The sequence below is a fragment of the Oncorhynchus keta genome, chromosome 6 (genome assembly GCF_023373465.1).
Source record: "Oncorhynchus keta strain PuntledgeMale-10-30-2019 chromosome 6, Oket_V2, whole genome shotgun sequence".
Lineage (NCBI taxonomy): Eukaryota > Metazoa > Chordata > Actinopteri > Salmoniformes > Salmonidae > Oncorhynchus > Oncorhynchus keta.
Genome location: NC_068426.1, coordinates 18,845,377 through 18,869,266, shown reverse-complemented (window position 1 = coordinate 18,869,266; position 23,890 = coordinate 18,845,377). Strand labels below are relative to the sequence as shown.

Here is a 23,890-nt window from a genome sequence, read left to right as displayed (position 1 = left end):
GGAACTACACACTATACTTTTTTGCTCAAATAAAATTAAATATGGGTGAAGTAGGCAAGAATTTTGTATATCAACAATTCAAATTATTGATATAAAAAATGCAAGCATTGATATAAAAAAATACAATTATTGATATCAAATATTCTATGAATATATGTTAAATCGGCTTTTCCATACCCCAACACTGTAAGAGAACACAGCAACAATGCACTGGAAATCTATTAACTTCCATGCCAAGTTGGCAACACAAGCATACAGTAAATGCATGGGCGGGGTCAGAGGGCAAGGGAGGCTTGTTTTGTGTTGTGGCCACACGCTGAAGGATTAGCTATTTAAAGACGCGGAGTCGACAGTGGAAAATTTCCATGCTCTTGCTGTATCAAAGGGAGAGTGACAGACGCGCTACAAGGCAGGTTGCTTATACACCATCATTTGTCAGGGGAATGAGCTCTGACTGCCTTGAGACATCAAACCGGAAGCAAATTATACCATTTCTAAGAGAATTCGAAAGAAACAAACTCACTACAAAACTCACTATAAATTCATACCGTTTTGATCTTTGATTTCCAGGTGAGTTATAACCACTTTTACTATTCAATAGCGCCAAGACGTCCTTGGCGTTTTCAATATTTAGTTTTCACATTTAGTATTGTGTTGTTATAACCTTTTGTATTGATTGGACTATGTGAGGTCGTTGATATGGAACCCACTTTATAGCCTCATTAGGCCAAAATTATGTCAGAATTGAGGACACAAACTGAAATGGATGTAGGAAAACACACACACTGTAAGAACTATTGGTCACAAAATCCGGAGAAATTAAGGTAATAATATCCTGTTGGTCATTAAATCCGGGTACAAGGACCACGTAAAAACGGTTGGTTCGTTTGCCCTCTCCCCTCTGAGCTGTTGGCTGTGAATGCCCTCACCCGCTATATACTTACAGTGCCTTGCAAAATTATTCATCTCCCTTGGCGTTTTTCCTATTTTGTTGCTTTACAACTTGCAATTTGAATGGATTTCATGTTTGGGATTTTATGTAGTTCATGTAATAAGATCTGGTGCAACAAATTACCTTCAGGGGTCACATAATTAGTTAAATAAAGTCCACTTATGTGCAATCTAAGTGTCATGATCTGTCACATGATCTCAGGATACAGTGGGGCAAAAAAGTATTTAGTCAGCCACCAATTGTGCAAGTTCTCCCACTTGAAAAGATGAGAGGCCTGTAATTTTCATCATAGGTACACTTCAACTATGACAGACAAAATGAGAAAAAAAATCCAGAAAATCACATTGTAGGATTTTTAATAAATGTATTTGCAAAATATGGTGGAAAATAGGTATTTGGTCAATAACAAAATGTATCCCAATACTTTGTTATATACCCTTTGTTGGAAATGACAGAGGTCAACTGTTTTCTGTAAGTCTTCAAGCTTTTCACACACTGTTGCTGGTATTTTGGCCCATTCCTCCATGTAGATCTCCTCTAGAGCAGTGATGTTTTGGGGCTGTTGCTGGGCAACACGGACTTTCAACTCCCTCCAAAGATTTTCTATAGGGTTGAGATCTGGAGACTGGCTCGGCCACTCCAGGACCTTGAAATGCTTCTTACGAAGCCACTCCTTCGTTGCCCGTGCGGGGTGTTTGGGATCATTGTCATGCTGAAAGACCCAGCCACGTTTAATCTTCAATGCCCTTGCTGATGGAAGGAGGTTTTCACTCAAAATCTCACGATACATGGCCCCATTCATTCTTTCCTTTACACGGATCAGTCGTCCTGGTCCCTTTGCAGAAAAACAGCCCCAAAGCATGATGTTTCCACCCCCCATGCTTCACAGTAGGTATGGTGTTCTTTGGATGCAACTCAGCATTCTTTGTCCTCCAAACACGACGAGTTGAGTTGAGAATCTTCTTCTGGATCATCCTAATGCTCTCTAGCAAACTTCAGACGGGCCTGGACATGTACTGGCTTAAGCAGGGGGACACATCTGGCTCTGCAGGATTTGAGTCCCTGGCGGCGTAGTGTGTTACTGATGGTAGTCTTTGTTACTTTGGTCCCAGCTCTCTGCAGGTCATTCACTAGGTCCCCCTGTGTGGTTCTGGGATTTTTGCTCACCATTCTTGTGATCATTTGATCTTGTGTGGAGCCCCAGATCGAGGGAGATTATCAGTGGTCTTGTATGTCTTCCATTTCTTAATAATTGCTCCCACAGTTGATTTCTTCAAACCAAGCTGCTTACCTATTGCAGATTCAGTCTTCCCAGCCTGGTGCAGGTCTACAATTTTGTTTCTGGTGTCCTTTGACAGCTCTTTGGTCTTGGCCATAGTGGAGTTTGGAGTGTGACTGTTTGAGGTTGTGGACAGGTGTCTTTTATACAGGTAACGAGTGGAGAACAGAGGAGCCTCTTAAAGAAGAAGTTACAGGAGCCAGAAATCTTGCTTGTTTGTAGGTGACCAAATACTTATTTTCCACCATAATTTGCAAATAAATTCATTAAAATGATTGAAGTGATTTTCTGGATTTTTTTTTTTTTCTCATTTTGTCTGTCATAGTTGAAGTGTACCTATGATGAAATTTACAGGCCTCTCTCATCTTTTTAAGTAGGAGAACTTGCACAATTGGTGGCTGACAAAATACTTTTTTGCCCCAATGTATTTTGCCCCACCTGTTCTGAAAAGCCCCAGAGTCTGCAACACCACTAAGCAAGGGGCACCACCAAGCAAGCAGCACCATGAAGACCAAGGAGCTCTCCAACAGGTCAGGGACAAAGTTGTGGAGAATGACAGATCAGGGTTGGGTAATAAAAAAAATATCAGAAACATTGAACATCCCACAGAGCACCATTAAATCCATTATTAAAAAATGGAAAGAATATGGCACCACACCAAACCTGCCAATTGAGGGCTGCCCACCAAAACTCACGGACCAGGCAAGGAGGGCATTAATCAGAGAGGCAACAAAGAGACCAAAGACAACCCTGAAGGAGCTGCAAAGTTCCACAGCGAAGATTGGAGTATCTGTACATATGACCACTTTAAGCCGTACACTCCACAGAGCTGAGCTTTATGGAAGAGTGGCCAGTGCTTAAAGAAAAAAAATAAGCAAACATGTTTGGTGTTCTCCAAAAGGCATGTGGGAGACTCCCCAAACATATGGAAGAAGGTACTCTGATCAGATGAAACTAAAATTGAGCTTTTTGGCCATTAAGGAAAATGTCTGGCGCAAACCTAACACCTCTCATCACCCCGAGAACAACATCCCCACAGTGAAGCACGGTGGTGGCAGCATCATGCTTTGGGATGTTTTTCATTGGCAGGGACTGGGAAACTGGTCAGAATTAAAGGAATTATGGATGGTGATAAATACAGGGAAATTCTTAAGGGAAACCTGTTTCAGTCTTCCAGAGATTTGAGACTGGGACGGAGGTTCACGTTCCAGCAGGACTATGACCCTAAGCATACTGCTAAAGCAACACTCAAGTGGTTTAAGGGGAAACATTTAAATGTCTTGGAATCGCCTAGTCAAAGCCCAGACTTCAATCCAATTGAAAATCTGTGGGATGACTTAAAGATTGCTGTGCACCAGTGGAACCCATCCAACTTGAATGAGCTGGAGCAGTTTTGCCTTGATGAATGGGCAAAAAATCCCAGTGTCACCACCACTCACAGTGGTGGTGTTTACATGATTCTGGTAATGTGAATTACTTGGCATCTTATTGTTGTGGTTCTATAAGACAAAGATATGCACACATGGAAACAAAATTATCTAAGGGTTATAACTATGCAATACACATATTAGTGACTTGGAAAGTATTCAGACCCCTTGACTTTTTCCACATATTGTTACCTTTTAGCCTTATTCTGTAATGGATTACATTTTTTTTAAACTTCATTAATCAACAGACAATATCCTGTAATGATAAAGCAAAAACAGGTTTTTAGGCATTTTTGCAAATTGATTTAAAAAAAAAATGAAATACCTTACTTGCATAAGTAAGACCCTTTGCTATGAGACTCGAAATTGAGCTCCGGTGCATCCTGTTTCCATTGATCATCCTTGAGATGTTTCTACAACTTGATTGGACATGATTTGGAAAGGCACACAAATGTCCGTAGAGCTCCAATACAGGATTGTGTCAAGGCACCGATCTGGGAAAGGGTACCGAACAATGTCTGCAGTATTGAAGCTCCCCAAGAACAAGTAGCCTCCATCATTCTTAAATGGAAAAAGTTTGGAGCCACCGAGACTCTTCCTAGATCTGGCCGCCCAGCCAAACTGAGCAATCAGGGAAGAAGGGCTTTGGTCAGGGAGGTGACGAAAAACCCGATGGTCACTCTGCCTGAGTTCTTCAGTTCCTCTTTGGAGATGGGAGAACCTTCCAGAAAGACAATCATCTCTGCAGCACTCTGCCAATCAGGCCTTTATGGTAGAGTGGCCAGACGGAAGCCACTCCTCTGTAAAAGACACATGACACTTGGAGTTTGCCGAAAGGCACCTAAAGACTTTCAGACCATGAGAAACAAGATTCTCTGCTCTGATGAAACCATGATTGAACTCTTTGGCCTGAATGCCAAGCGTCACATCTGGAGGAAACCTGGCACCATCCCTACGGTGAAGCGTGTTGGCAGCATCATGCTGTGGGGATGTTTTTCAGCAGCAGGGACTGGGAGACTAGTCAGGATTGATGCAAAGATAAACAGAGCAAAGTACAGAGAGATTCTTGATGAAAACCTGCTCCATAGTGCTCAGGACCTCAGACTGAGACAAAGGTTCACCTTCCAACAGGACAACGACCCTAAGCACACAACCAAGACAATGCAGGAGTGGCTTCGGGACAAGTCTCTGAATGTCCTTGAGTGGCCCAGCCAGAGCCTGGACTTGAACCCGTTCTAACATCTCTGGAGAGACCTGAAAATAGCTGTGCAGCAACATTCCCCATCTAACCTGACAGAGCTTGAGAGGATCTGCAGGGAAGAATGGGAGAAACTCCCCAAATACATGTGTGCCAAGCTTGTAGCGTCATACCCAAGAAGTCACAAGGCTGTAATCGCTGCCAAAGGTGCTTCAACAAAGTACTGAGTAAAGGGTCTCAATACTTATGTGATATTTAATTTTTGTATTATTGTAAATTAGCAGGAATTTATTTTAAAATGTTTTTGCTTTGCCATTATGTGGTATTGTGTGTAGATTTTTGAGAGAAAAAATCAATGTAATCAATTTTAGAATAAGGCTGTAACATAACAAAATGTGGAAAAAGTCAAGGGGTCTGAATACTTTCCGAAGGCACTGTATGTACATGAGTAAATGGCAAATAGCATTATACTTATAACATGTCTATAAAGGCCAATAAACACAGCATCAATATAAACATAAACTTAAACAGTCCCCTCTTGGAGAGAGAGAGAGAAACCAATTATTTGGATTGACAAAGGGTAAAAATTTATAGCACCCTCTCTCTCCAGCCTCATCTGCAACCTTATCAGTTCTGCCCTGGCGCCACATGGTCCTAAATTATTCTGCGCATGAGCAAGCTCCAAGAACTGTCTAAGATTACTCTAGAAGCTCACCCATGGCAACACAATAAAACACCTTAATACAGGCTACTATGTAAAATGCTGTGGTAGCGTGTGCATGCAAAAGACTGCTTACCAATACAACAATTAAACCACTTCTACAAAAGTACTTGTGCAACCAATGCAATAGCACTAATAGTATGGAATAATACTACATACGATAAACAATAGGCAAAGTAGTGTTGGCAACTCTGACATTAAAGAAAAGTAACAGCCATACTGTAGAACGTGTCTAAAAGCTATCAAAGTAACAGTAAGTAATTAGTGGTAATTATTATTACACAGCATGTAAAAACCCCAATAACCCCCCTACAACGTTTTGATGCACGCACAACATTCAGACATTTGTGTTACTGTGGACAACAACAAGTCCTCAGAAACATTGGTCTTCTCCCTTCTGATGACAATAACACTGAGTGGGTGGGTGCGCAGTCCAGATGCGCATTTCCAAGGGAATTGCAGGGCTATGATGGGTAAGCTATATCTTAGGTAGACTGAGCAGCCAAACTAACAGGACTTAAGGGAAACTGAAGGGACTGTGAGGGGAAGTTAGGTAGCGAGGAGAGGAGCAGGACAGCATTTTTTTACACATGCAATAACAGCTTAGTTGGGCATGTATGGGTTACCATGACTGGGGTTACCATGACTGGGGTTACCATGACTGGGCTTACCTTTTACCTAGCAGGTGACATAGAAGTCCTATACTGTAAAGGAGATTAGATGAGCTTGTTGGTTTGTTCTCACAAGTCCCTAGAGACATGTTAAGCGTCCTGGCATTATAACAGCCAGAAACACTGACCTAAGCAGACCTGAAGCTTAGGATACAAATTAACTTTACTATTGCAAATCAACTTTCATAAGAAGATGCGTAGACTCAATATTTGCTCTGTGACATTGACTTCTTGCTGTCACAACATAGTTGCATAATGTAAACAGAAAAGTAGAATGAGACTGTATAAGTAGGCACTGGATAGATTGTCTGTTAGATGGGACTTTTTTGGCCAGTGTCTCCAGCACAAAGCCAGACAGAGATTTGGGTCACTGATTGTGAATATGTAACTTACATCATTTAAAAGCTCCCTTTGATGAAGTGCCTGTTTTTAACATGCATCTATTTGATCTTCTGTCATAGCTGGAGGTAATAATCTAAATGGTTCACCGCCTGCCTCCAGGGACCCAAACATTAAGGACAAGGAAGAAAATACCCTTTAGCTACTGGCTCTCTCTCTCTCTCTCTCTCTCTCTCTCTCAAACAGAAAAATGATAGTCCTACACCCAAACCACAATTACACATTTGGAGTGTGTCAGTTTTAGAAATGGATAATAACTAAATTTTGCTGGTGTAATTCAGAAGAGGGATGAGTAGCTCTTCCCTGAACAAGGCACGTCATTTATTTTGTGAGAAAAAGAGCACATAATGCAATATGATTGTTCAAGTTCTTGATCATATCCTGCTGAGCTATGGAGTACCTAGTGTTAATGCTTCTTTTAAATAACAGAATCCTTGTTCTCTCTTTTCAGACTGGCTCCTCTAGCTGCTGCACCAATGGGTGTGAAGGTTCTCCAGTGTTTTCCCTGGTACAAGAGGTGTAAAGACAAGGTCAAGGGCAGAGACTGCCTCCCTAAAGAGGGTAGGAACACCAGCTACAGTTTTTGCTGGAGTGGGATGCTTTTTTGTTTAGATTTTTTCAGAGGCACTATTTTCAAAAAGCGGAACACTATGTTATTTGGAATGTAATATTGAACTGAAAACCCTTTGACAGTTCATCAACATCAGTAGTAGTACAATATGGGGGATGTGACTTACCAAGATAGATTCATGTCAGTATTAATTTAAAGTTAATGGGTTTTTAATGATGTCCTCTGTTCCCTTCCAGTTCCATGCATTGAGACAGAGCCCCAGTTTGCCCAGTCAACCTATGCCAGTGATGGTGCTGGAGGAGGAGTTGTCTACTTTTCCCACAAGGCAAGAGTGGCCTACAGACATCAGATGGAGGGCAACGTTATAGACACCACCTACTGAGCCCCCAACCTCCAGCCCCTGCTGCAAAAACACCCCTCAAAGACTGTCTGCTCAGAAGATCTTTGTCTTACAACAGACAGTATCCCAGTTCTTCAATGATCGTGTCTGGACAGAAGAATACTAAAATGATGGTCAAACATAAAATGGTCAGAAAACTGTTCTTGTTTGTATTTGAGGAGCTTAGTTCAGCTGAAGGTTTGAGATAGGTGCTTGACTAAAGATGGAGGCTGAGAAGCACTACTGCAAACTATCTGATAGCCATTAGAACATATTTGACAGATGGGAGAAAACACTTTTAGATAGGGGTTGAGAATCTTTGTTTACGCTATTACCTTGAAGTGCATTCTTCTTGTTTTCCTGTCGTTTTATCATTTGTCACTTTATTTATTGTTCTAGGGTCAAAGTTGTGTACGTGTGTCTGCTGTACACCTAATTGTTTTGCATATTTTTTGGGGCATGTTTTATAATGGTCCATTTTCTGTAAAATCCCATCTAGAAACTAGGGTTGCAGACTGGTACACATAACTACTACACAGCTATACGATGAATGTAATAATAACTGTCAATGATTACTGACACTTTATATTCTATTTGTATTGTTGCTATGAAAAAAATCAACAAAAGACTAATGCTACATTGCTAGTAATGTGACAAGTGACTTTTTGGATAGCTGCAAATAAATGTTTTTGCCGTTTGATTATGTAACCCTTTCTAATGTGTCTTTCTAGTTCGGCACATGATCTCTGTTATCCTATCGCATCCTTTCAAACGTTTTCAGAGTAAGACTGTGTATGTTGGTAACACTGGGGATGTACTTAACAAGCAGGCCTTTATGGCAGACAGACTGTAAACACTGGCTAAAGATTAACACTTTAACCAGTGTCTTGGCACCGAGACACGTGTTTTACATACGAGATGGCAAAGGGTTATTTATGTAATGCATATCAGATATAATGGTAAGAAGAAAGAGAGGAGATCTTGGTTACTTCCCTGGAGAAATACTACTATAAAACAAACTACTGTAAAATAAAAGGCAATGGTAAGAGATACCCTTTAGAGATAAGCATCTATTCAGTATATTTGGTAACACTATAGTCATAACATGAAGCAGGTGTCTCAGAGTCTAAGGTAGCCTGGTTGCTGTCTCTGGTACCCAGACTAGCTGTGAGGTGTACTACAGATCTTAATAAACATGGAAACCAAATAACTTTCTGATCCAATTGCCTGTTTTATACATTTACCTGTTTCATCATCATGGCAAATTATAACAGCTGTAACGAAGACGCAGGGAGTCAGGAAGCAGGTGCAGTCGGTGAGGAGCATAGAGTGAATAAAAAAACAAATACAGAAGGAGTAGCGTCTGAACAAGAAAACAATAACAATACTGACTAACGGCGTGATAAAGGGGAGTGATGAAGTCAGGGTGAGCCTAATGATGGTTGCCAGGACAGGTGGTTAGTAGACCGACGACGTAGAGCGCCAGAGCGGGAGAAGATGTGACAGTACCCCACCCCCCTCCCCCCATGACGCACGGCTCCAGCCGCAGGACGATGCCGGCCTGGGGGACGGCCAACAGGGTGAGGAGCGGGCCGTTTTGGATGGCGACGGTGGAAATCTCGGATGATGTTGGGATCTAGAATGTCATCCACCAGAACCCAACACCACTCGTCTGGACCATACCCCTCCGAGTCAACGAGGTACTGGAGCCGACCCCACGACGTTGGGAGTCCAGGAGGGATCTGACGGCATAGGCGGGGCTTCTCTCAATGTCCAGGGGAGACGGAGGTTTGTCGTGGGAGACGGTATCAGCCAGGGGACCTAGACCTACAGGCCTGAAGAGGGAAACGTGAAAAGAGGGTGAGATCCGGTAGTTAGTGGGAAGCTGTAATCGGTATGTTACCTCATTGATCCTCCGGTGGACGGACGCCCCACTTCTGAGGCGGGAGACAGGTGGCGCGGGTCTTGGACAAAACCTCCCAGAGATCCTGGTAAACATCCGGGATATCGACCTGGAGGGCAACCACAGGACTCTCAACCGACGTGGAACCATAGGGTAAGGGAAAGCAGGTCCTCCGTCATCTGACTGCTCAGGCAGTAATCTCCATCCTCGACCAGGAGATGGTGGGGTATGGCGTTGCAGCCATGGGAGGCCATGAATGACTTTGTGTACGGGTGCCTCGATGAGGAGGAAGGGAAGGCTTTCTTGGTGCAGGGGTCCCACGGAGATGGTGAGTAGTGCTGTGATGTATGTGATTGTCGCAGATCCCAGTGGTCGATTATCCAGCGCTTGAAACGGAAAGGAGAGCGGGTAAGAGGTTATGTTCAGGGAGGAGGCAAGGGCCTGGTCAATGTAATTCCTCACGGCACAGGAGTCCACGAGAGCTGTAGAAACAACACACAAGGAACAGCAGCTAGTGAAATCTGTACTAAAAAGGGTTTGGCGGAAAGTGATGATGATGGAATACTCACACCTACCCCAGGAGACGGATAATCACGAGGCCGTCCCTCTGCTCTACTGGATCCCGGGTTGGCATGTAGTGGACACTGTAGAAGCTGGTACTCCTCCTGACCACAATAGGGACAGAGCCCCAGCTGTCTCCGACAGCATCGCTCAGCGGCGGAGAGGTGTGTGGCCCCTACCTCCATGGGGTCAGGCTCTGAATCAGAACGTTCAACGAAGGAGGGAGAGAGGTGATGGGGGTACCGACGCTCCCGAAGAAGGTTATCCAGGCGCATGGTCATCGCGATGAGTGCGACCAAAGAGAGGGTGTTGTCTCAGCATGCCAACGTCTGGACCTCTTTACGCAATCCTCTTCTGAATAAGGTGGAATGAGCGCTGGCTCATTCCATCTGCTGGATGCTGCCACTGTATGAAAGGTGAGGGCATACTCCGCAGCAGTCTGGCCATCCTGCCGCAGTTGGAGTAGCCACTCACCCCCCTCTCTGCCCTCTGGTGGATGATCAAAGACTCCTCTGAACAGAGCCATGAACCACTCATAGGAACCCAGCTCCTCCTCTCTTCTCTTCCAGACGGCCGTAACTGACTACAACGCCTGCCCGGTCAGCAGGGAAATAACTGTGGCAACCTTGGACCTCTCAGTAGTGGAGCTGCCATCTGTTGAGTGAAATAGAGGTAGCACTGGAGGAGGAAGACATAGAATTTGAATGGAATCCCGTCATATTTGTCCGTGAGGAACAAACAGGCATCGCTGACCTGGGCGGACTGCTGAATGGGCTGAGGTACTGGCCTGCTGGGTCGACTCATGGTAGAAGATCCTCCATTGGAGGTGACGGCCCTTGAGGAAGATCTAGACATTGAGGACCTCATCCATCGCAGTCCCCGGTTGCGCCAGCTGGTTGTGGTATTAGTAAAGTAGGTCTCCCTGTTCGTCGACCATCTTGGAGATGTCTCGGGTTGGCTGCTGCTTCCATTTTGTGAGACAATATTCTGTAACAAAAACGCAGGGAGTCGGGAAGCAGGTGTAGTCGGCAAGTTTAATCTGAAAGAGCATAGAGTGAATACAAAAACAGGAGTAGCATCTGAATAAGAACACAGAAATACTGCCTGATGGGTAATACAACGGAGTGCTAGATAAAGGGGAGGTAATCAGGGTAGTGACAGAGTCCAGGTGTGCCTAACGATGGGGCGTAGGTGTGCGTAATGATGGTTGCAAAGTGTGCGTAATGATGGGTTGCCAGGGCCGGTAGTTAGTAGACCGGGCGATGTCAAGCGTGGGAGTGGGATTAGACGTGACAACAGCAACCAGTGGTTACAATAAACGGTCAACCCAATTGTAACTGTGTAACTGTCTCAAATGTGGTTAAAACAGTTATGATGTGTGCAATGTCATTACGCAGACATGTTAACACACATTATCATAGCATTATGTTGGCAGTATACTGTAACTGCAGCCATGGATAATATGACTGGTCTCCTTGGTTTTTAAATCTTAAAATGTTGCGAACCAAGGATAGTTTAGCTATTTGATTTTGAATTTTAGGACGCTTTAGGTGTACATTTTTTGTGGATGAAGCATTGAATTTGACTTACTGGTATAAGTCCATAGAAACACTGTTTCATACATGGATACAGAGTAAAAAAATAAATCAAAAGGAAGTTTGTTTTAAAGGGTACGTCCTATATCTGAGAGCTAAAAGAAAGATAAGGAAATTATTTCTAGTTTTTTAAAAATCCATATTTAACCCATTTTGGGCACTAAACTACTTCCATATACAGTATACTTCCATTATTTTTTTAAACTGGTACGGGGATACCTTCAGACTAGTCTTGTGAGGCTTGAAGTTGTCCTAGAGCACAACTTGGTCTCATAGACCTAACATATTCGTGACACTCAAATTAGTAATGATATGTTATGTTTGGTATGGTTACATAAGACAAAAGGTTACTTAAGGCAAAAATTCAATGAGAGTGGTTGGTCATATAACACAAATGTCTAGCAACCCAATGTGACAATACAGAGGCGGATGCAAGATGCAAGCAACGATGGTTTAATGAATATAGTTTACAACAGCAACAGGACAGACAGACTGTACTCAGACGGAATCCGACCCAGGGACTAGGGCGCATCTTCCAATGATAGCGTGCTGAGAAATCCAGGGGAGTGTGTCCGGATGGGTAGGAAGGAGCACAGCAGATAATCCACACAAGGGTGGCGAGAGAAGAGCACAGACACACGACACAACCTCAGGGAAGTAACAACGACCTGACAACAAGAAACACTGGTTACAGAACATATAAAGGGAAGATAAGTGGTTCCAGCTGGCGCAGACAATCAGGCCGAGATTGGGAACCACACCCACACAAACGAGAGAGAGAGAGAGAAAGAGAAAGAGAGAGGGAGGCAGTGGATTCATGAACCGTGACACCCAAAGGTTGTGTGTTTGAATCTCATCACGGACAATTTGAGCTAATTAGCAACTTTGCAACTACTTACTACTTTTTTAGCTACTACGCAGCTATTTAGCATGTTAGCTTACCCTTCCCCTAACCCTAACCCCCAGCTAGCTAATGTTAGCATTAGCCACCCAACTAACGTTAGCAACAACAAATTCGTCATTAATAACATATAATATGTTTTGCAAATTCGGAACATATTGTATGAAATGGATGATGGACATCCACAAATTAATACATACCATACGAAATGTAACATACAGTATCATACTAAATGGAGTGTCTCGGCTTTACGTACAGAATAATACAAAATGCTCTGAGACCAGGTTGCAGCCTAGTGCAAAACAACCAACATGTACATGTTCGTGAGAGTCTCACCTTTCCATAGAGAAAGAGTGTGCAAAGCTGTCATCAAGGCAAAGAGTGGCTTCTTTGAAGAATCTCAAATATAAAATATAGTTACATTTGTTTAACAATTTTTTAGTTACCACTTGATTCCATGTTTTATTTAATAGTTTTTTAGAAAATAGTAAAAAATAAAGAAAAATGCTGGAATGAGTAGGTGTGAACAAACAATGTAGAAAATAGTAAAAATAAAGAAAAACGCTGGAATGAGTAGGTGTGAACAAACTTTTGTCTGGTACTGTACGTGTAGGTAGAGGTAAACTACTCATAGATAATAAACAGAGAGTTGCAGCAGCGTAAAAATGGGGGGTAGCAATTTGCAAATAGTCTGGGTAGCCATTTGGTTAGCTGTTCAGGAGTCTTATGGCTTGGGGGTAGAAGCTGTTAAGAAGCCTTTCGTACCTAGACTTGGTGCATCGGTACCGCCAGCCGCGTAGTAGCAGAGAGAACTATGACTAGGGTAAAACTAGGGTCTATGACTAGGGTGGCTCGAGTCTTTGGCAATTTTTAGGGCCTTCCTCTGACACCGCCTGGTATAGAGGTCCTGAATGGCAGGAAGTGTGGCTCCAGTTATGTACTGGGCCATAAGCACTACCCTCTGTAGTGCCTTGTGGTCGGAGGCCAAGCAGTTGCCATACAAGTCAGGATGCTCTCGATGGTGCAGCTGTATTACTTTTTTAGGATCTGAGGACCAATGCCAAATATTTTAATTCTCCTGAGGCATTGTCGTGCCTTCTTCACGACTGTCTGGTACTACACTGCCAGATCTCTGACCTCCTCCCTAGAGGCTGTCATCTCATCGGTGATCACTGTTGTGTTGTCTGCTAACTTAATGATGGTTATGAAGTCGTGCTTGGCCATGCAGTCATGGGTGACAATGGAGTACAGGAGGGGACTGAGCACGCACCCCTGAGCGGCCCCTGTGTTGAGGATCAGCGTGCCAGATGTGTTGTTACCTACCCTGACCACCTGGGGGTAACCCATCAGAAAGTCCAGGATCCAGTTGCAGAGGGAGGGGTTTATTCCCAGGGTCCTTCGCTTAGTCATGAGCTTTGAGGGCACTATAGTGTTGAATGCTGAGCTGCAGTCAATGAATAGCATTGTCACGTAGGTGCTCCTTTTGTCCAGGTGGGAAAGGTAGGTGTTAATAATGGTGTTGATGTGAGCCTTAAAGCACTTCATGACTACAGACGTGAGTGCTAAGGGTCGATAGTCATTTAGGCAGGTTACCTTGGTGTTCTTGGGCACAGGGTCTATGGTGGTCTGCTTGAAACATGTTGGTATTACAGACTCGGTCAGGGGAGGTTGAAAATATCAGTGAAGACACTTTCCAGTTGGTCAGCGGAGACACTTGCCAGTTGGTCAATCTTAGTCCTGTATTGACTCTTTGCTTGTTTGATGGTTCGTCAGAGGGCATAGCAGGATTTCTTATAACCGTCCGGGTTAGAGTCTCGCTCCTTGTAAGAGGCAGCTCTACCCTTTAGCTCAGTGCGGATGTTGCCTGTAATCTATGGCTTCTGTTTGGGGTATGTACGTACGGTCACTATGGGGATGACATCATCGATGCACTTATTGATGAAGCCAGTGACTGATTTGGTGTACTCCTCAATGCCATCGGAAGAATCCCAGAACATATTCCAGTCTGTGCTAGCAAAACAGTCCTGTTGCTTAGCATCTGCGTCAACTGACCATTTCCGTATTGAGCAAATCACTGGTACTTCCTGCTTTAGTTTTTGATTGTATGCAGGAATGAGGAGGATAGCGTTACGGTCAGATTTGCCAAATGAAGGGTAAGGGAGAGCTTTGTACGCATCTCTGTTTGTGGAGTATAGGTGGTCTAGAGTGTTTTTTCCCCTCTGGTTGCACATTTAACATGCTGGTAGAAATAAGGTGAAACGGATTTAAGTTTCTCTGCATTAAAGTCCCCGGACACAGAGTGCCGCCACTGTATGAGCATTTTCTTGTTTGCTTAATGCAGCTCGTTGAGTGCGGTCTTAGTGCCAGCATGGGTTTGTGGTGGTAAATAGACAGCTACAAAAAATATAGATGAAAACTCTCTTGGTAAATAGTGTGGTCTACAGCTTATCATGAGATACTCTACCTCAGGCGAGACTTCCTTAATAGTAGATTTTGTGCACCAGCTGTTATTTATAAATAGACACAGACCGCCACCCCTTGTGTTACCGGAGGTAGTTGTTCAATCTTTTGCCGATGCACGGATCGGAGCTCATCCAGTTAATTATGCAATGATTACATGTTGGCTAATAGGACTGATGTTAGAGGCGGGTTACCCACTCCCCGCGGATTCTTATAAGGCACCCTGGCCTACGACCCCTATATCTTCATCTCTCTCTTCTTTATGTGAATGACAGGGATTTGGGCCTTGTCCGGTGTCTGAAGTAAATCCTTTGCGTCCGACTCGCTAAAGAAAAAATCTTCGTCAAGTACGAGGTGAGTAATCGCTGTTCTGATATCCAGAAGCTCTTTTCGGTCATAAGAGACGGTTGGCAGAAACATTACGTACAAAATAAATTACAAATAACGTGGAAAAAACACACACAATTGGTTAGGAGCCCGTAAAAACGGCAGCCAACTCCTCCGGCGCCATTCTACATTATCTGCTCACCGATTTGAAGGGTCCAATGCCGTTCCTCCTAAAACACAGCCAAAACATCCGTTATAGATGCGGTAAAGAGGTCTTGGAACTTGACCAAAACAATAGAATTGCTATGGAAACGCATGGGAGAAAGATCCTGAATCTCTTTATTACCCCCCAGCAATATTAGCCTAAATTAGACTATTGTTTATAAGTATATTTCAATCTATACGAATATCCACTTTGTTTGATCAGATCTGTTTCATGTGCGCCAATTCCGGGTCCTTCTTCTCTCCCCCACTGTCTGCATTCCATTGACCTCTTTACCACATCTTTGCAGGTGTCTAATTTCAGTTAACGCTTGATCTGATTGAATCTAGTCCTAAATGACTGTGAATTGTAGCAAGCAACTGTGTATACTAATGCTTTGAGAGGGTGGTGGCACCTGTTTTGTGTCATTGGAAGGTCTACGCTATTGTAAATCTGACCACTAGGTGGCATACCATCATTGTGTTGCTGTAAATAATATAAAGTCAATGTAATAAATATTCACAACCAACACCATGTGTTATAAATCCTTTATTTAGAAACATAAATTACACATTTAAGGCCTGACATTTGCAGGTGTATAAAACTACAAAAATAATACCATATATAGCCCTATTATGAGGTGGGTAAAACTGTTGCTGTGTGATGCTTGTCATTTAATCTGAAGCAATGACACCCATGAAAGGAGTTTTCAGAAATTAAATTAGCGTCATCAAACATTAAGTGAAAAAACAAGACCATTCTGTTTCGGTAAGGACTTCTCAGGGATAAAGATCATTTTTTGGCACCATAACCTTGTTTGTCAAGGTATCCATGCATGAGTCTGGATTTCCTGGCCCCTGATTGGTGGACTGGAGTAGGTTAGCATGGTTGGTTGTTGATATTGGTCAGCAGTTTGTGATATGGGGCCTTGTATAGGGCAGTGAAAGCCCCAGGAGCCATTGTGCCACGCCCATCCTCATCCACATGGCCCATCAAGATGTAGGGCATTCCTGAGAAATAGATTAGAAATAAATGTACTAGGCATTCCGGCAATACTGTCTATGATGACACAACAGAATTGAAAGTCAGCAGTATGTATGCATTTGTGCGTGCAAAATATTGTACATGCTAGTCAGATTGACTGGGAAGAAAAATAGGGTACCTCTGCGGATGACAGGACACTTCTTGCAGGCTGACACCAGTTTGACAGACATGTTCTCTCCAGCCTGGGTGATAGTCAGCCGGCCAGCCTTGTAGGCCTTGATGAGAGACACACCGATATAGACACTGCCCTGAGGACCAGGGGTCAGCGTTGTCACCTTACCCGTGATCACTGAAAGACAGAGATAGATAGATTAGATGTGCACTGGTGTAGCTGTTTTAATGTACTGTATATGGTGTGACTGCTGTGTTTAATTGCCTAAGAAATGCAGGGAACTTGCTGTGAACTCAGAATTGCTGTGTAATGATGGTACAGATCGTTAAGCTTGATTTATTTTCTTTCTATCCAACAGTCTGGAGTGGTCTAGGGGTCTAAGCTACTCCTGCTGGAGCACATGTTCCATGTACTGCTGCCAGCATGGGTTCAAATGTGACCCACTGCCCTTTCAGCATTCTCTCTCTCTTCTAACTCTCTCGATCCAATAATCAAACAAAATCTATTTTTTATTTGGCATTTATGCTGCCGTCAAGTGGAACTCACCAAATTCACTGGCACAGAAACTGCTCTTGATGTTTCCATCCCTCTTACATGCCTTTGCACACAGTGGGTTCAGGGTAACTAGAAAATACAAACACACATAGCTCACACAAACACACAGACGTATGTCTATATAAACTCAGCTCTTGCTAAACCAGTGCTTCAGCTTCTCTTACCTGGCCTCTTTCCGTCTGGTCTAGTCACTCTGGTCCTGTCTGAGCCTGGCTTATTTGGTGGGCGGGTCCTGACTGGTTTGACTGGTTTGGGTTTGACAGTGGGCTCCTTGGGCTGTGGGGTTGAGGGGGCCTGGTATCTGTCTTTAGTGGGTGGCTTGGTGGTGGTGGTTGTGATGACTGTTCTCTCGGGTAGGATGGGTTTGACTGCAGGCCTCCTGGGGACTGACTCTATACGAGGTCCTGATCCTGTGTTGTCTACTGTGGGGGTTCTGGATCCACGGGGGACGCTGGTGTAACTGGCCATGAAGCCATCGGATGTCACGCTGAGGTCAGACACAAACTGCACAAGGAGCACGTTCCCATTGGTCACAATGGTTCTGTGGGCGGAGAGTGATACAGAAGGAGGATTGGATCAGAGTGGAGTACAGTGAGATGTATGCTCGCAGCTAAAGGAAGGGACAAAAACAAACAGACAATACCGGTGTAGGATCTTAAATTTAGCCAGTTTCTACAGCAGGAAAAGAATCCTGCAATAACAGGAAAGGTGAATAATTACGTGGATTCAAATTAATAAACATTTTTTGTAGGGGTTGATACATTTTTCTTAATTAAGTTAAAATCAAATCTGAAATTTCAAAGGGTAAATTATAAACTTCAGGAGCCTTTTTAAACCTCAAATTCACTGCATTGAAGGAAAGTTCTCCTGCGTCAGGGTGATCAAATTAAGATCCAACATCTGTATATCATCCCAGACTTAGACCACAGATAAATATTAGCGTAAACACAGGAAGTCAGACAAACACACAAACAGAGTACATTCTTGTACCACTCACTGGGGGCTGACGTCTCCACAGTATTTTCCAATGCGTCGAGAGTCATCTTTCTCTCCACCGTTGAAGAAGGCAACATAGTCAAAGCGGCAGTAACTGTCTGACTCCAAATCAAACTTATCAAACTTCACCTCAATCACCTATCCCACAGACAGAAATAAACAGAATGACAAATACGTTACTCACTATGAACGTCGCTTGAATCTCCAATATATTTATGCATTCGGTTCTGTGGTTTGTGCAACACAATGACAGCATAATTTGCAGAAGTCCATGCAGAATAAGGAGCATGAAAATCTGAGCATCGTGGGTAAGGAATGACCTGGTCAGGCTCTACTGTGACGAGCCAGGAGCAGCTGATGCCAGCTGGGTAATTCTTCTCAGGCCAGTTAGGTGTTTTTACTTCACCCTGGGCTTTTGTCATCTTGCCTCCACAGAATTGGTGATCTGAAATGATTCATAAACAGATCAACAAATAATCAAGTGAATACAGGATTTGACATTGGTATTATCCTTTGTTACAGTGAGCTAATGGACATGGGAAATTAGAAATGTGTTGTTCCTTAGAAAAGAGCCCAAGTTATACTGTAAAGCTCACCATCCAAATGTGGTTTTCCTCCATTGAAGTAAGACAGGAAGCCCCTCCCTCCAGTCTCAGAGTCAGACACCATCTCCAGCATCATGGTGTTGGTGGTGGAGATGAGAGTACCCGGCCTGAACGTTCCACAGAACCTCCCCAGTTTCTGCACCATGTTGGAGTGGCCGTTGTACACATCCAGGTAATCATAACGACACATGGCGTCGGCCTCCATGTCGAAGATGCGGAAGGAGAGCATGACCACATTGCCTTCTGGGACCTGGAGTTCAGAGAGAGGGCAGAAAAGGCTTTAAGTCAGTCTGTAGGCAACATTCAGAGTAATAGAGGAGTGATATGTAGTGCAGGGTTAGTGACTCACTGTAATACGCCAGGTACATTTGCTGTTGGGTTTGTAGTAGCTTGGAAATCCTTCACTGCCCACAAAGCCTGAGTCTGCAGCCATGTCTCCTCCACAGTGAAACACAGGCCTGAGAGAGAGCAGGGTGGGAACCCAGTGTGGTGGTAAGCATTAGCCAGCATTTATCATATGCTGTATATAATACATTAACCTTGAGTTTGTGACTCTTGTGCATGTACACGCACACACACACACACACACATTCTGACGTACAAGTATTGTGACTCACTTCCTCAACAGAAAATCTCCAAATCCCTGAGACACCCCAATGATAATGCTTTTCCCCTTGGCACACTGGTTTCATGAGAGTTGTGAGTGTGTGTGTGGGGGGGGATAGACAGGATGGGGACTGGACAAAGTTAGTGGGGGTTATGGTGTCCTTGACCGGGGGGGGATGGGGGTTGACAGGATGGGGACTAAGTTAGTGGGGTTTATGGTGTCTTTGACTGGAGCTTCCTCAAGGAGACCTCCCCTTAAATGTGTGCTTTAATTTCTCCCTTCTGCTTGTCCCAGTTTCTAACCCCGGGAGGTCCAAGTCTGCTCCAATATGTAATTCAAACTCCTTTTTCAAAATAACACAAAGCTTGCTTTATACAACGGAAAAATCCCAAAGCTAGCCTATTGCCAGAATACTTTCATGGATAAATATATTATTTTATGCCAGAGGCTTCACAGAAAGTCATGGGGACAGACACATTGGAGAGCTGCTGGATGCACTTCTAACAGCTGGGTCTTGTCAACTGGGCTGAAGCAAAACATGTCATCCCTTTTATGGAGTGTCAAAAAAGCTAAATAAAGACATTCTCAACAAGAAACGAAACAAACGTTGTTCTCATTGGCCTCTTGTTAAGAAAATCAGTCAATTACCATTATTCCAATCTGATGACCAAATAACTTTTCCAGGGTTCTAGCCAATACAGACCAAATCTGGAGCTCATTGAGAAAGTTCACATTATCGGAGCTCAGACATGCAGAACCCCAGCAGAGAGAGAGGCCAGCTGATGAGAGCCTAGGTGTCCAGTCAGGGCAGTCCTGATCCAACCCCACACAGGCACATACAGACAGACCCCAAAGCATTAACATCTGGGGGAGCTCAACCACATCAACATCATGGACCAGTCAGTCACAACCACAACAACACTGCCATACCCCCAAGCAAATATACACATGCAGGAAGCTCAGATAGAGAGTTCTAAGCACACTGCGTGAAATCTGAACATGGCACACTAACAAAAGTACTCTGTGCACTCTCTAGAAACGACTATGGTATATTGTGAACCATATAAATAATGTAAAGTACATCCTTATAGATATTGCCCAAATGGAGCCATCACTGTAAAACCTCTTGCAAACAGACATTACACACACACCAACAACCTCATACACCCAGATTCCCTACCTGGTATAGTTAGTCCCTGGTTGGCTCTGGCTCTGGCCCTGTGCCCATCCTAAACAGAGAGCCAGGAGAACAGAAAGACCCCAGATACAATCCTCACACTTCATGATGCCGAAAGCAGACACAGTAAGAGGGCAAACCAGAAGAAAGAGACGGGAGCAAAGAGTGGGGAGAGATGGAGGACGTGGGGGGGGGGCCACAGGAAGAGAGAGAGAGAAAGAGAAAGAGAGAGAGAGAGAGAGAGAGAGAGAGAGAGAGAGAGAGAGAGAGAGAGAGAGAGAGAGAGAGAGATGCTAAGAGGGTAGAAGGAACTAGAAGGAGTCATGGATGGGGGAGACAGCGCAAGGGGGAGGGGACTGTTTAATTAGAACCAGATGCTGTCTCAATGTTAACATTTGCCTCAATGAAACATAGAGGGGGGGGGCACAAAGGAAAGAGAGAACTAAAAGAGAGCAACAGAGACTAACTTCCCACAATGGCTGGACAAATGTTTGCGCAACAGATTTATTCAAAGGCATAAAGAACTGCACCTTTACAACCAAGGTCACTTCTCTTTACATACCAGTACGACCATCTGACCAGTGACCACTACACTCTTTGAAAAAATGGTTCCAAAAGGGTTCTTCCACTGTCCCCAAAGGAGAACCCTTTCGGGTTACAGTTAGAACCCATTTTGGTTCTAGATAGAACCATTTTGGATTCCATGTAGAACCCTCTGTGGAAAAGATTCTACCTGGAACCAAAAGGGTTCTATCTGGAACCAAAAAGGGTTCTTCAAAAGGGTTCTCCTATGGGGACAGCCAAATAACCTTTTTAGGCTCTAGATAGCACTTTTTTTTCTAAGAATGTACCTTGACTGATGTATTTAGATCAATGGTTCTTTATCAAAATCATGACATTTTTGATATTCATGAATATCATTGACAATTAGAACAGCTTTATCTAAGCAACATTCCCAAAGTCGGAAGAATGTAAAGCTACACCCAGTATCTGCAGCCCCCTAGAGCTCCACATACAGACAGACTCCCAGTCAGGGCGGCTTTATCTGCCCCACAATGCAACGAGCGAGATAGGGCACAACACTCCAGAGAGAGCTGGGGGAGTGTTTTCCATGATGGCCCTTTAACCCACATCGCTCGGCTGGGGCCTGTAGAGGGAATGCCGTTTCAGACAGACCATAAAAACAGCCTCATTCAGGGGGACAGAGCAGTAGAACCATGATCAAAGCACAGGGGAGCCCAGAGGAGGGGCATTGACATATGTCTATATATTCACATCCCGTCGTCATAGACAGATGGTCTCTCATTTTAACATGGATTCATGACTTACTGATTGATTTATATAAGCTAGCTAGAGCCAGGGGTCTGCTTGAAATGTTGTTATGGTTCTGTAATTATAATGGTATGATGTGCCCTCTTATCAACAATGCTATGGAACAGCTGTTCATTAGCTTGCCTTTGACTCCCAAATCAGTGTCTGCTGAATGTTGTACAGATGTAGGAGCTTAATTTGACACCTCTTTTGTTGCTGAGAATGTTCCTGCACTACAGGAAATGCTAATTTGTAGTGTATTTTAAGGTTTAAAAAGGCTTTTAAAGTTTGTAATTAAAAATTAAAATTTCCTGTTGCCGCTGATGCAAACTGGCTCAAATTAAGATACTACATCTGCATGTGAGGCAGCAGTGGAGGCAAGTGGGAGGAGCTCATTGTAATGGTGGGAATGGAATAAATGGAAGAGTCTCAAACACATCAAATATATGGAAACCACATGTTGGACACCATTCCATTTATTCCATTCAAGCCATTATATTGAGCCGTCCTCCTATAGTCCTCTGAGCCGTCCTCCCACCAGCCTCCTCTGAGAGTCAGAGGGCGCAGGAATGTGGTGACTTGCAGAGTGAGTCCGCTTGGGGGGCGGATGGTGTCTGTGTTTAAGGGCTGCTGGACCTTAGGAGTACAGTATGAGTAACCCAAACACCTGGCTGGAGTCCAAGGGTGTAGACCTCTGTTTCTGCCAGGATTCCAGAACAGTCCGTCATGATAGACACACATCCCTGCAATGGGGCATTATGGGTCTGTGGTGGGGGAGGGAGGGCTGGATGGATGGAAAGGAAGGTTCTTGGAGCAGAGAACAAGACATGAACTGAGGCGATGGAACGAAGGGGGTGGGAGAATGCCACTACAACCAAGGGCTACTCAACAGTGCCAAGTATTTATGGTGTAGATTGAGTCATGTTTATTTCAATCCCCCCTGCACACTCAAAACATCTCTGGAACCAATTTGGGGGGGTATTCAATAAGAGATGCGTCAAGGAACGATAGAGAGAGATGCATGAAATGGGAGTGACAACAGCCTTCCATGAAGAATGAGTGAGGAGGGTGACAAACTGCAACTGCTGTTCCCAGAAGAATCAAAAACCATCAAAGTGTACTGGTCGTGTACACATTTTTGCAGACGTTATCGCAGGTGCTATGAAATACTTGTGCTTCTAGTTCTAACAGTGCAGTAATATCTAGCAATACGATAACAATACACACATAATTCAAAAAGTACAAAAAAAAATATAGAAATTAAGAGATCCAAATCTCTTCTCTCTCCTGGTAGTTTCACGCCAAAGCATTCGCTCCTGCTTAAAAAAAGAGCAGTGTCCACAACATGCACACACACACAGAAAGAATATAAAATCCCTCACAAATATTTACTCTTGCAATAAAGATGTAAAAATATCCAAGCATACAGAGTAATGGGTGCATCAGGTTATTCAGAGAAATGTCCAAGGCAAAGAGAAACAGTAAACGGACACTAAAGTAGACAGTGGTGTGTCCATAATCATGAGAAGGAGGGTGAACATTATGGATATAAACAGCCAATAGGCCAGGTGACCACATGTCTTATGGGAAGTATTGTGGTTAGATTTGGATCATAGACACTGTGAGGGAGCAATGAACTTGAGATGCAGAATTTTTTTTAAATACAAAAATAGTTAGATATTGACATTTTAGCAGATGCTCTCATCCAGAAGCAATTAGGGTTAAGTGCTTTGCTCAAGGGCTCATTGACAGATTTTTCACCTAGTTGGCTCGGGATTCGAACCAGCAACCATTCTGCCCAACATTCTTCACCACATTATTTTGTTTCCAGCCAACTCAGGTCTCATGGGGAAATCCATACACTACTTCAGTGGTATTCAAAGTTGGGGTCATAAACCTCAAAATGTAAAATATATACAGTATATATATATATAAAA

General features: G+C 43.7%; 1 protein-coding gene and 1 long non-coding RNA gene across 3 annotated transcripts; one reads left to right on the top strand and one right to left on the bottom strand.

Annotated features, from left to right (window-relative positions):
• The first annotated feature begins 284 nt into the window (after positions 1–284).
• LOC118385162 (uncharacterized) lies at positions 285–8,305 on the top strand. 2 transcript variants are annotated; one of them, XR_004825963.2, is made up of 3 exons: positions 285–409; positions 7,099–7,208; positions 7,455–8,305. It is a non-coding gene; the product is annotated as an uncharacterized LOC118385162 (long non-coding RNA). The 2 variants fall into 2 exon arrangements; XR_004825964.2 differs by having other exon boundaries at positions 322–570.
• A 7,775-nt stretch (positions 8,306–16,080) lies between these two features.
• Positions 16,081–20,832, bottom strand: LOC118385160 (procollagen C-endopeptidase enhancer 2-like). Its single transcript, XM_052521057.1, has 9 exons — positions 20,646–20,832; positions 19,208–19,316; positions 18,850–19,108; positions 18,574–18,698; positions 18,255–18,391; positions 17,422–17,798; positions 17,249–17,326; positions 16,709–16,879; positions 16,081–16,556 (listed from the first exon to the last, which is right to left on the bottom strand). The coding sequence occupies exons 1-9, from the start codon at positions 20,747–20,749 to the stop codon at positions 16,426–16,428; spliced, it is 1,491 nt and encodes a 496-aa protein (XP_052377017.1). The 5' UTR covers positions 20,750–20,832; the 3' UTR covers positions 16,081–16,425.
• Positions 20,833–23,890: the final 3,058 nt, after the last annotated feature.